This window comes from Ochotona curzoniae, unplaced genomic scaffold, assembly GCF_017591425.1.
Source record: "Ochotona curzoniae isolate NIBS_2020 unplaced genomic scaffold, NIBS_Ocur_1.0 contig_2210, whole genome shotgun sequence".
Lineage (NCBI taxonomy): Eukaryota > Metazoa > Chordata > Mammalia > Lagomorpha > Ochotonidae > Ochotona > Ochotona curzoniae.
In genome coordinates this window covers 46202802-46216571 of record NW_024465369.1, presented here as the reverse complement: position 1 = coordinate 46216571, position 13770 = coordinate 46202802, and the positions used below count along the sequence as shown (strand labels likewise).

Below are 13770 nucleotides of genomic sequence, written 5' to 3'. Positions count from 1 at the left end.
TTAGAAATTACACCTTACTAGTGTACAATTAATGTGTTGAGTGAAGAAAAAATGATTAGTGTATATATGTGCCTGCTATTACAGTATCTGCTTTATCTATGATATTTATTCAATAGACACATTTTTAATAGGATATGGTTAAATTTGCCCAAATGCAAATGATGTTGATTTCCTTGGAACTGCTGACAACAAGGCAAGACCAACATTCTGGACTCTCAGTTGAAGGGCTTTCCTTACCTTTAGTTTCCTTACAGCATCCCTCACAACTTCTGTTCCTTTTGGCTGTTCCACTTCTGTACTGCCAAGAAACTGAAAACCATCATGTGTCAGATGCAGTCCTTAAAATATCATACATAATGTAATCTTATTGATCTATAGTATCATAAAATCAAGTGGCTCAATACCAACCCAGATCCTATTCAAACAGAAATATTATTTTACCTGATAATCTATAAGACTATATCATTTGATGATTGCAATTCTTATTCTTCAATGATTTATTTTAAGAAAACTCAATGTTGTCAAATATTTCTCTGTAGGTTTTTATAGGAAAAAAACCAAAAAATTATTTCTTTAGGTCTTAAAAAATGAAACTAATTGTAACAACTGATATTCAGTAAATATTTTGTAATTACTAAGTGATTTTGCATAAACACAAGATATACATATACATATTACTATTTTTATTTATTTCAATAACATATTTAAGTTTATACTTCAACTGTTTTTTTTGCAAATCATATAACATGTAGAACTACGACACCAAATTTCATTTACTACCCAAAGTGAACCATTTAGTAAAAGAATAATTAAATTAAAATTTAAAAATCAGCATGACCTATGGATGTATTAGGTTTCAAAATAATTAGGAAAATATACAAAAGTATATTCCAGTAAAATTTGACTGATGGGGAAAAAATTTCATAATAGTTTTTACCAAAATGTATTAAATCTCTATCCTGGAGAGAGATATATAACACTCTCCAATACAATCTAACACCAAAATGTTCAAATCAAATTGAACATAAATAATGAGAATAAAAATTGCAAGCAACGTTGCAATGACTTCCTTTGCTTATGTCATACACTATCGAATGTAACACTTGAGAGTCATAACTCAATCACTTCTCTACATACGAACTGCACATTCTGAATGCGTTTGTGTATACTTCACATCAAATGATTATCATAGGAGTGTATCTAATGTATTAAATTACAGAATGGAAGGGGATAAACTAATAAGGTCAAAGTATTTTTTATTCCTTTATTATTTTATTTAGTAAATTTTTATGGGAAAGACAGATTTAAAGAGAGAAGGGGAGACAGACAAAAAGATCTATCTACTGGTTCACTCCTCAAATGGCTGCAATGGCTGGAGCTGAACCCATCAAAAGCCAGGAGCCTATTCCTGTTCTTGCATGCAGGTGCAGGGTCTCAAGGCTTTTGGCCCATTCTCCACTGCTTTCTCAGGGCATAAGCAGGGACTTCATGGGAAGTGGAACATCCTGGACACAAAATGAGGCCCATGTAGGATCATGGCTCTTGCAAGTGAGGATTAGCCAACTGAACTACTACACTATGCTTCTTTTATTCATTCTTGAAAACAACACTGACAAAATAAGTTGAGAACCCTTTTTTTAAGTATGCCACATTGACACATGAATTATTCAGAAAAGAGGTAAAGGTGTACAAATGCAGGTTTATTGGTCAAGTGAATCAGAATGTGTAGGTTGTATTGAATGAAAAGCGTTGTATTTCTAAAGCCTGCGTGATTTACTGTAGTAAAGTCTATGGAATAGAGTTAGTGAAGACATAAGTAGGTACATAGAATAGAATTGAAAATCCTAGAGACAATTTATATACTCTTTCTGATGAGCTCATGGAGGAAAGGAAAGCTCAGTTACAGGGAAGCACAGTGAAGGTGCACCTCTCACACTCTCCAAGGTAATAGTTCCTTTGTAAACTATCCTTAAATTACAGGCAACAGCTGCACATGAACCTAATGAAGAGACATCAGAGATTCAGCGTACATCCAGTGAGACTCAAGTTATTGTGGACCAGGTAGAAGACAAAAGTAACTGAGAAATTCTGAACACAGAATAAAGTACAAGTCTGTTACCAAGGTATGGAGAGAGCCAATTCTACTCCTGGCACCAGTGCGCCTGTAATATTTCCTCTGCTTTAGATCCATATTTTAAACCTCAGCTGCATAATAAAATCACATGGGAAGATTTAAACTTATTACCTGTGCCCATGAGTCTGATTTAATTGGCCTGGGCCAAAGCCAGGACATCCGTATTATTTTAAAGCTCCCAAAGTGATTTTAATTCACCATCAGGTTTGCATAGTTTCTTTTTACAGAACATCCAAAAAGGAGACAGGGTTCAAGATATAGAAGGAGACCAGCACAAATATGAGCTATTACATTTGGAATAAATCCAGGATGTAAATTATTTTAAACTTTTCTGAGTTTATCATATTACTGGGTGATTATTGCTTAGTGGGTGGTCTTGTGTTGGTGGGAGCAGGAAGGCACAGTCAGATTCTGCTAAGTGAACCACATTAAGGAAGAATCTGATGTATTAATAACACAATGCAAGCGTTCTTGGAAATATTTTTGGAAGAATATTCCTACTTTGGCAGAAATGTCGTGACTCATAAGAATTATATCCAAATAAGCCCTTTTGGAGATGTTATAGATTTCCAAGAATATTCTAAATAAATCAAGCTCTAGAAACGGTGCAGGAACCATTCCATATGTTTCTTTCACATTATCTTTAATTAAACCATCTGAGTTACGAAACACTGGAAGAAATCTTGAAATGTTGATATGAATTAAGACAAAATACATCTTCATAGGGACATTTCCATTTCATTTTTTTCTTACATTTCTTAATATTAAATAATCTATCAACAAACAATTTCAAAAACTAAAAAAGCTTATTCTATATAGCACTTCCTCTGTTTTGTAGAATTATATAAGTCATCATAAAACCCAGCTTCAGCGCTAGAGCATGGGGGTTGAGCATGGCTGTTGGGGGTAATTGTGGAGTGAACCCATAAATGGAAGCTCTCTGTTTCTCTGCCTTTCTCTCAGCCTAAATGTCTCCATCTTTAAAATAAAATGAAACTAAACAAGTAAAAATTTTAAAGGGAAGTAAAAAGATAATACATTTTAAAAACTGGAAAATCCATCATGAAACATTATCTTATAGATATGTTCTGTCAATCAAGAATAACCTGACAATAGGATGCTGGACTTAACACCATTTTCTATAGCTACAATGTCATGAAGCACTTAAACAGAAGAATGATGGAGTTGTGACTGTAGCTGAAAGATTATACACTACTGTAATAATGCAGAGTAAAGCAGTGAGGAGGATACAGAGCAAGGATGGAAGTGAAAATGGTTGACCATATCAAAGATAAAAATTAAAAAGAAAGAATGTCCAAGGTCCTGGAGTACAGCAGAGGTCTAATGCTTGGAATTCACATGTGCAATATAAGTAGGAAAAGAGGAGGAGAGATTATGTGCAAATCTATAAAGTTCTGCAAATCTTCAATGAAAATGCATATAGTAAGAGAAGTACGCATGACTTAAACTTTTTGTATGCAAAGATGAATTTGTCTTTTCATTTTATTGTTAGGTAAGCTTTAATTTGTACCCTCATAGGTCTAGATCACAGGTGTATTACAGATTAGAATGGTCAAATTAAAATCAGAGCATGGGTGAGAGAGGCTAGAGTAAGAGCAATAGTTGAGAGCAAAGTCTCTCCAAAATGGTGCCATTCAGTTGAGATCTAAATAAGACATGCAAATAAATCGTGCACTCAAGACATCTGATGTTAAAAAAGCCTGTAAGGTGTTAATAGTTGGCAGATTCAACAATTTGACATAAAGTTGGAAGTTGTGGAGAAGAATTCTGAAAGCATATGTACATTAGGAACTGCGGTCTCAGTGAGATATCAGAGTGCCCATTTTATAGGGTCCTGTGTAAGTACCATATTTCAGAGAGAAATGTATGAAAATAATGCTGCAAGCGAAAATCAGATGATTGTCCTGAAAAGGGCAAAGGGAATAAGATAATTAGATCATCATTGACACTACTAATTTTACGGTTGCCAGATCTAGCAAAGAAAATTCCAGATTCCCGCTACCACTGGCAATAAAAAAAAAAAAAATGGTGCAGCTACTCTGAAAATATTGTATAGCATTTTTCAAAAGATGACCACGGACATTATGGGTCCAGCATATATATGCTCCAGTAAATATACTCTTGGATATTTATCTTAGAAAAATAAAAAGATATATTCATCCAAATATCTAAGAATGGAGGATTAGACTGTTTAAAATTTAGAAACAACTTAAATGTCTTAATTAGCAAAATGTAGCACGTCTAAACCATGGAAGATACTCAGTAAACTGTGAATGCACACAACAGCATGAAAAGCCTAACCTCACAATGTTTCTTTTCTGTAACTATTTACTTAACAGAATCATACAAAATACGTGTAGAAAGTCTTAGAAAGTGAGACACTGGTGTATTTAAAGTTGAGTTAAAATAACAGATGTAATGTCAGAGTAAATTTTATCTTTTTTCAAAATATTTGTTTTGATTTATTTGAAAGGAAGAGAAACACAGAGAGAGAGAGAGAGAAGGCAGACAGACATCTGCAGGTTCAACCTCCAAATTCCCAAAACAGTTGGTGCTGGGCCAGATCAGAGCCAGCGACCTGGATCTCAGTCCATGGAGGAAGGGATGCAAAGAGTAGGGACATCTCATGCTGCCCCTCAGATACACCCTAGCATCAAGCTGCTACTGCTGGTAGAGCCAGAAGTCAACCCAGACATTCTGAAATGGGTGATGGGAGTCTCAAGTAGCAATAACTGCTGTGCCCAAAGCCTGCTCTGTAACTTTATGTCTGAGATCCTCCATATGGAAAAAAGTGTGACGCTGAGAGGAAGATGAAATAATGCATCCGGCTATTTGCTTCATAGGTTTAGGTACAGATGTTATTTTACATGTTGGCAAAAGGGGGAAAAAAGAAGTCGTGTTCTTTACTTGTTGATATCATCATTTATTACTTTTCAAGAAAATAAGACATTTCACTGTGTTATTTTTATATGCTATATCAAATTAAAACTTTGTTTTGATATATCTTTTTGTAAGGTATTTAGACCTTACATAAGTATATGTATCTTAGACAGTTCTGTGGTCATGGTTTGATGCTGCAACGACATTTAGTTTGCAAATGAATAAACATTTTTTTTAATCATAATAGTGATGTCTGTTAACTGGGAAATTTAGAAACTATAGAACATGGGCCCAACCCAATGGCTCAGTTGACGAATCTTCCTCTTGCAAGGGCCTGGATCCCTACGTGTGCCTTTTCATTACCAAGTTGCTTCATTTCCCACCCAGCTCCCTGCTAATCACCTGAAAAAGCAATGGAGAATGGGCAAAGCCTTGGAATTTCGCACCCTTGTGGAAGATCTGGAAGAAGCTCCTGGCTTTTGGCTATGGATAGTTTCAGCTCCAGCCATTTGAGGAGCGAACCAAGGGAGAGAAGATCCTTCTGTCTCTCCTTTCTGTAAATCTGCCTTTTCAATAGAAATAAATAAAAAAAGAAACTAAAGAAAAATACATTGATGAATACAAACATCAATTTTTACTTCATGGTCAGGCATTTAGCACTGTAAAAGCATACCATAAGATTATATTATCTTTGAACTCATGTTAAAATAAAATTCATCAGCCAGTAACAGTATTGGTCAAAAATGAAAACAAAACACTTCAAATACTAGTATGATGCATTTATTTATTAGGCATTGTTGTCAACATATAAGTGTATGTATTGCCACAAAATATGTGTGTACCTAAGAATGTTTGGCTAAAACATTGAATATAACCCCAGGCACCATGGTTGAGTAAAAAAACCTAAAACACAGAAAGAGCATGTAGAATATTAGACTATTAGAAGAAAGACAGCAGTAACTATTGATCTAAAACGCTTTGTGTTTCCCATACTCCATACCAAATGGTATGACATGCTATAGTTTCATCAGATTTTAAAGGTTATGGAATATCCTTTAAACACCTTCCTGATTTTACAGATCCACCTTTATATTTTATGCAAATATTATAATCTGTACATCTTTCTGATAAGGACATTAGAACACTTGTTTTATAGAGTGATGTAATAAAAATAGGCATTTTTACAACCAGTAGTCTTTTCAAGTGTGACATGAAATGCCAGTAAATTTCTTATGATGCACAAAATATCTACTTTACATAACTTAAGTTAAAATCCTATAATATATGTGGCATTTATTTAATACTTTCCAAAATTCTGCAACTAGTTTTCTGATTAATTAAAACAACACAGACTTCCCTTTGAGCTCACCTCCATGTGTGTGCTCATTTGTTTCATTCTTCCCTTAAATCCCATTATGCCTCCTCCAGTCATTTCACAGAAACATGTCAAAATCTGAGTATGGCACTCACATTTTCACATATTGCTGTGAAATGACTTCGTTCCACTTGAAAGGCTGACTACCCTGTTTTAGGACTGGCTGCTTTGCCAGTAGAGAGCAGTGTTGGACATCATATGGATCTGTTTCTAATGTCTGCTTTGCTTGTTCCTCAAATGTTTCACAATTGATGAAATACGCAGGTTTCAAAGCACAGCAGAAAAACACCAATTAAAATATGCAGCCCGAGATGTATAAAGGTTAAATGTTCTGAAGTTTAGTAGTACTTAACACAGGAAGGTGCTAATTTATAGCAGAAACCTATGAAAGCCAGTTTGTTTTTATAAAATTCAATATATGTCATTTGATGTATGTAATGCTCTCTATACAATTATTTTAAAAAGCAAAAGTAAAATAATTATATTTGCAGCATATAAGTTTTACCTAAAATTAAGAATAATAAATAATAACTTTGTCCAGCAATAACCAACGGATATTCTAATTACGGGATATATAAATTAGTATGTATCTTTGTAACCAGCATAGCAGAGCCTCAAAAAGGATGGGACAGAATTTTTGCATCAACTTGATCCTATTCATATTTAAAAGACCAAATATTATTTAAACCTTTTAGCTATTAAACTGTGTCCAGTAGATAAGCCAGGGAGTAACATCCAATTTAATCTTGTCAACTTTATTCAGCTGATTTACCATGTCATAGTGCCAAGTAACCCAGAAAAAACTATTTTTAAAAAGCACATCAAAGCAATCAATTGACAAAGTAGTGTCAATCAGATTTAAAAACTACTATTCAATTATAAAACCATAATTCTGAAAGAAGAAGAAATATGTCTACCAAAAACAAAAGCTATCATTTAAATATTCTCAGAATGATTCTTTAAAGAGGGATTAGGAAGTTCTGACAGAGAATTTGAACAGTGTGGGAGTCGGTATTTTAAATATTCACTGCATCACCTGATCTCCACCCAGGGTTCTGGTGTGTGCATGTTCCAAGGGTTCTGCCCAAGTCGTGTGGACAGTTCTGAAATGCTGTCAGTTCCGCTGATTACAGGATGACAGAGCCCTCCCAATGTCCACTGACTGACATGGTCAACCTCAAGTCTCCATTAATCCAGGTTGCAAGCTGGGTGTGTCTCCCCCCTTTATTATCTCTCCTTCCCCCAGAAGCGAGAAGAAATAGCAAATTTGGAAATAATGATTCCATCCATTTATCCCTGACCCTTGATCCTTTCCATCCTGATCACCTATGTAATTGCCATGAAAAGTTTTAAAAAAGAAAAATCTAAAAAGAAAAAAAAATCACTATCTCTTATATTTGATGGTAAGTTTTCATTTTACTACAATATTAAATTACGCACATTCTTATTTTACAAGGATGTAGGATTTTTTTTTTAATTTTAGCATTTTCCTTCCTTTAAAATAAAATTTCTAGGTTTAAGCTCAAATACACGAACTTATTAAAATTTCACTACACAAGAGACTCCCAAACCAAGTTTGATCACATGGTCACAGGGAGAAACAGTGAGTTTTAGTCTTGCCTCTGGAGGCCACTCCAGATACAGAGGTTACATTTGATGTTTGAATCCGAGTGAAGGATAGGACACTCCGTTGCATTGCTATGAACAAAATGTTAAAGAAAATAATTAAGTACCCACTTGTACAGAAAACCAAATTTTGGAATCAGAGCTCCAAACCCATTTTCTCATTATAGATATAGGACTGTGGAATGGCATGTGCTGTGCAGATCTTCTCATTCAGGTCCCATTTTATTACGCATGTGACACTGAGGTTCATTGAGACGAAATGACTTCTCAGAGCTATAAAGTTTCTTAAAAGGGTTAGAATTCCAGTTTTCCTAATTCTGAAACACATGATTTATATTGACCTACCTTAGATAAAGTAGAATAGAATGAATAAACTATACTGAGTATGGAGCAACTAGATTGGTATTAGGTCACTCATCTACATTGCATCCATCGACTGATATTTATGTCATTAATGCTTGCTGTTATTAGATATACTTCTTATACAAGAAAGTCATATGAGTATTTGGTCAACTATGCAGTCTGATGCTCTGAGTTTACAAACTTCAATCTCACCATTTATTTAACAAACACCAGAAAGTCTCAGTTTCACCCATTACATTTTGTGATAAACTTGAGATTGTGCAATAAGTAACAGACACAAACTGAATACTCAATGACTTTATGGTTAGAAATTAGAAAGAAATAATGAGAAACAACAGTCACAATGAACAACAACCCACCCACCATGAACTAAGAAATTTCTAAGAATAAACAATCTTTTAGCCACTAGGATTTAGATTTGGGCTCTTCAGCTGGTGAGAATTCTTTCCAATATAAAAACAATTGTTTATTGTTAAAAGTGCATTGGCTGCTTTCAAATATTCATTCTTTTTCATCCCCATTACAATTTATTTTATCTGCATTTGCTACTGTAGTTCAATCAAAACTACATGACATGAGACAAGCAAGATATTTAGGATATTTGTATCTGTTATGCATCTACTTATGCATGACTTTCAAAAAGTGCATAATTTGTTTTTCAGAGGTGCTGGATACTTTTTTGCTAAATATATTCTTGCAAGTAAGATAGTTTTGAAAAGTAATATTATTTTAAAAGACCATCGTTACTGTAGGAATATATAACATATATCCACACAGCTTGTCAAAACCTCTGAAGCCTCGTTGCTTATTTATTTTTAAGTATGCTGGTATGCAATTATCAGTACAAGCATTTCCTTCTCATATCCAATTATGTTACCAGTTATAAAATTTCCATCGATGCAGCACTAACTGTTGTGTAACAGTGATACATGCATCCATAGGTCAGTCTTAAACCCTAGAACTTAAGCTTTTGACTTCACAGATATTGTTCTGCCCCATGTTCAAACTTTCACAAATCTTTCCAAATCTGCTTCTCCTGTGCCAACTTGGTCCTCTTTACAAAGAAGCAATCTTTGCCTGCTTTTTATCACTTGTCTTACTCCAGGAAAAGAGCTCTCAGCATCTCCTTGTTAAGATACTGCACTGTGATCGTCATTATCTTCATTAGAAATCTTTCTGTAGTCTAACACCTTCTAAAATATTTATTGTACATCATCAGTGTGTTAGGTGCTGCTTTAAATGCTGACTGGGACACAGCAGGAAAAAATGAGCCAAAATCTCTGATCTACTAAAGCTACTGTCTTTATCAATGACCAGAGAAAGTGACCCTTCTTACAGGTTCTTTCACTGCATTTGACAGTCTCATTTTTCCAAGAAGATTGCAACAAGCAAGCTCCCCAGTAGACAATAATTGTCACAGGGATGTTACCTGGCTCTAAGTGATCATTTTGAACTCATAAGCCATTTTGGGGATAAATTCATTCTAAGCTCCAAATTGTACTCCTTTACACTTAAATATCACAGAAAATGACTGATCATATTAACTATTCAAACTGCTGTTTCCTTTCTTCAGAAAAGGAAGGAAATCTACCTAGAGGATCTTGATGGTCTGTGCAGAGTTCTTTGAAAAATGAGCATCGGCCAAAGACACTGCTGAAAAGCAGTTTTACTAATTTCTCTGACCAGACTTTCTGTCAATAATTAATAAGGCAGATAAGGTAAAGTATTTCCATATGCAGAACTCTCATTAGTGTGCTATGATGATCCAGCCATAAACACTCCCTGGGCTTCAGCTTCCAAGTTTAGAGTCAGTCTCATCAAAGGAAAATCAAGGAAAAGAGAAATCGCTCAAAATTGGAACCAACTAGGATTTACTTAACAGCACTGACTTCCATCCTCTTCCTCCAGTGCCGCTAACAGTGAGGGCAGGCTCTGTCCCATGCAAGCCTTCTTAAATTTAATGACTTACTAATTTACCCACTGTGTCCCAGGCATTGTTCTAGGTACATAGATACAGTGATAAACATACAGCAATGATTCCTATGGATCATGGGATTTTGTGGAGCTATGTGAATTGCATTTAGGCTGATAGTCACACATACTTGAGATTTGAATTGTGTCCCTACTGCTTGCTAGGTTGTCAAATCTTGGCAACTGTGAGTCATGGCTTACTCTTTTGCAAACTAAGTAGATATTCGGGACTTTAAAAGTGTGTTGTGAACACATATGTATGGACAAAAGTGCCTACACATAGTAAGCACCCATAAATACTTGCTTCCCAAACCAAATGCTTCCAAATGATGGGCTCACATATGTGCTATCTGGTTCTAGATCCTACAGTGATTTTGCGGTAACAGTGTTTGTGGCTTTTATTCTTTTAATAAAGAGTTAGTGTTCTCATTATTTTATAGAGTGAACATAATTCTGTTAATAGAACTCAAGGGAATTCATAAATCTGTTGGGAAGTTGCAACTCTGGATCATTAAGTGACAGATAGGAACAAACATGGTGGGAGTCCTAGCAATTCCTCCAGAGGGGCAGAGAGAGGAACAGATCGCTTTCTCTGCATGATCAGTTGAATCCATTCACATTAATAAATCTGCACTGTTTTATCTAGAAGACAGCGATAGCCCAGTTCTCTTATACCCTGTTTGTAGAAGTGAGCAACACTTTGCTTCTACTATCATGTCATTCTCTTCTTACATGTAAGCCATTTACCAGTTTATCATGAAAACCATGTGCAAAGCACAAATTTTCATGTAAAGCCTCAAGTAAATGGCCTTTACTTTAGCTGATTTTTACTGTACTCAAAGATTCACTATTTCCGGAATGATGGAGTCCAAGTTTATTCTATATGCTGATATGAAGTTGAAAGGAATCTATTGATTATGGAGACAAGATTTGAATTTTGGCTCTACTTTAGTAAATCGTTTTGGCTGAATGCACTTTGAATTTCCAAAAGATAGTCATGATACTTCTAAGAAATTCTGTAGGAGATTTCCTGAGATACAGTACAACTCAGCACAGTGCTAGTATTTAATAGATTTGTATCATTTATTCCATGGGGGAGCTATTTATTTTGTAGATAAAAACTAAAAAGGATTTCTCCAAAATTAAAATTTTCCACACTATATAATTCTGGAAAATTGTAGAAAATGGCTAGATTAACTTCATTTCCAATTTTATCTAGTAAACAATTGTACTCATAAACACTAATGGAAATTAAAAGAAAAAATGAAAAATAAATAAACGAAGTACTACGTATCAAATACTGAAAATTAAGATTTCCAGGAAACAACATATTATTAGGAGTTTTAAATTATATTTGCTTCCCCCCACCAACTCCAACCCTCCCTTTTGAATATAGGAAAGTATGAATTAGATAGGTTACTGTGTAATATCTCTGCTAAATTCATTAGGAAATAGTAAATATTAGACTGCAGTGAACTCATAAATGAGATGTGGTTGATTGTAAAAGACAACAGTAGTTATTCTAGTATAAATTGGCTAAAGCTGAAACTTGCTCTTGGATGTATTTGATGACAGTGAAGGGACAGCATTCAAGAATTATATCATAGCAAATGATTTTGATGTATCTAATCCATATGTTCCCATTTCACTGGACACATAGACTTTCTGATATTGTGGCAAATCATTCACCCTCTTGGTAATGGCTGCTCATATGAATAAAATTGTACTCTGAGAATTCCACTGCTAGCACAACTTTTCCCACTGGATGAACATAATCTGGGCCATATCTGAGAATGTGGCACATTTTTCACTATTTCCTTAGGCATATTTGTTGAAAGAGAATGAGTTCATATTTATATAAGGTATTGTGAATCCCGCAATAAGCATTTATTTATATAGGATATTATAACAAATAATATGCTCCATAGCATAGAATGCTACCCAGTATTGGTAGTATTATGACAAATGATGATGAATCAAGAGTTAAAATGTTGGACTGTCCTGAGGATTGTTGATGGCTTCAATAAAGAAAAGAAGGATGACAGTTTGATGAGCTGGGAGTCATAATTGGGTGAGTAAGGAAGAAAAAACAGCAGAGTCAATTCACCAGTCATTTCATGTTTGACAGGAAGAATTGTGGCAAGAAAGAGTTTGTTCTTAGAGCAGAATCAGTCCACAGCGGAAGCATGGGGCAGCAGCAATGTTCAGAACATGCTGAAGGCAACAGCGATTTTGCTGCCAACTCCCCAGACTTCCTAGGGGTCCCGGTATACTTCAGAGAATATAATCATTTAAAATTATTTCCCTGATTAAAAATTCTATGTTTTGTCAATTAACTCCATGATGTTGTAAATTGTTGTTGATGTTCTGTTGTGGCTTTTTATCGGAGGGGATGATATTCTGCCAACTCTACTTTCAGACCAGGGATGGTCTCCCATGAAACTGTTGAATTTATCTGGACAATAAGAGGCTGGACTCTATGCATGGAACATGCTTGCAAGGAAGGAATCATGACTGGCTATGAACTGTTCTACTGAAACAATCTGGAGGAATCCAACATGGGGAGAGGGCATGGGGAAGGGTTGGGGGAATCCCAGAGTCTAGGAAGCTGTCACAAAACGTAATTAAAAAAAAAAAAAAAAAAACTATGTTCCCCAAATGTGTGGAACGTGGTTCTTGAGACATAGAGTAAAATAAGTTAAAGTAGAAAGACAATGCAAAAGAAAAAATGCAAAGTGGAAACAGATTATAGGCAAAAGGCATAGAATCCGATCAGTTCGCTAGAGGTCAGATAGCATGTATGACTTTACCCAGCTGCAGCATGAAGAACCATCATCAGCTAAATCTTTGATTCATTGTTGAGGATGTAAAAGAAAAATAAAAACTATTTCAAATATATGAAGAGACTACATTACTATCTGATATCACCAGCATAAGTATTAGATTATACATTGAGTTTCCAATACTTCCCTTAAACTTGCTTTATCTTTATAATATCTACTAATATGGAAAACAGCTTCCCAGTTATTATTGATTTTATTTCAATCCATCACCTTCTCATTTTAAAGTGTTTTCAAAACATATCTATCATTTGCAATTAAATATGGTAAGACTCTTACTACTTCAGCCTTTACAGTATATTCCAGACAGTTTTCTGCCAAAATATCATTCTTTATAATTGTCACATCAACACTCAACTTACTGAGTCATTAAATAATTATTGGATGTAAAGTGTATCTCAAGGTATTGTAATGGGCAGGTATGAAAATATACACGTGTGTGTGTGGGCATGTGTGCTATATAGGCAACTCAAATCCTGCTTTTAAAATGCCTTATCTTTCATATCACCTTCAGTAAACTGCCCAGCTTTTAAAAGTCCTGATAAATTTTGAGTCAAGTT

General features: G+C 34.8%; 1 protein-coding gene across 5 annotated transcripts in view; it reads right to left on the bottom strand.

Annotated features, from left to right (window-relative positions):
• Positions 1–13770, bottom strand: part of GULP1 (GULP PTB domain containing engulfment adaptor 1) — a 95688-nt gene that overhangs the window by 51023 nt on the left and 30895 nt on the right. For 4 of the 5 annotated variants that reach the window (XM_040972148.1, XM_040972147.1, XM_040972149.1 and 1 more), the window contains exon 3: positions 238–309. The exons of the other annotated variant lie outside the window; for it this stretch is intronic. In XM_040972148.1, the coding sequence (XP_040828082.1) occupies positions 238–309 (72 nt within the window). The remainder of the gene's footprint in view (positions 1–237; positions 310–13770) is intronic. 5 annotated transcript variants of the gene reach the window in all.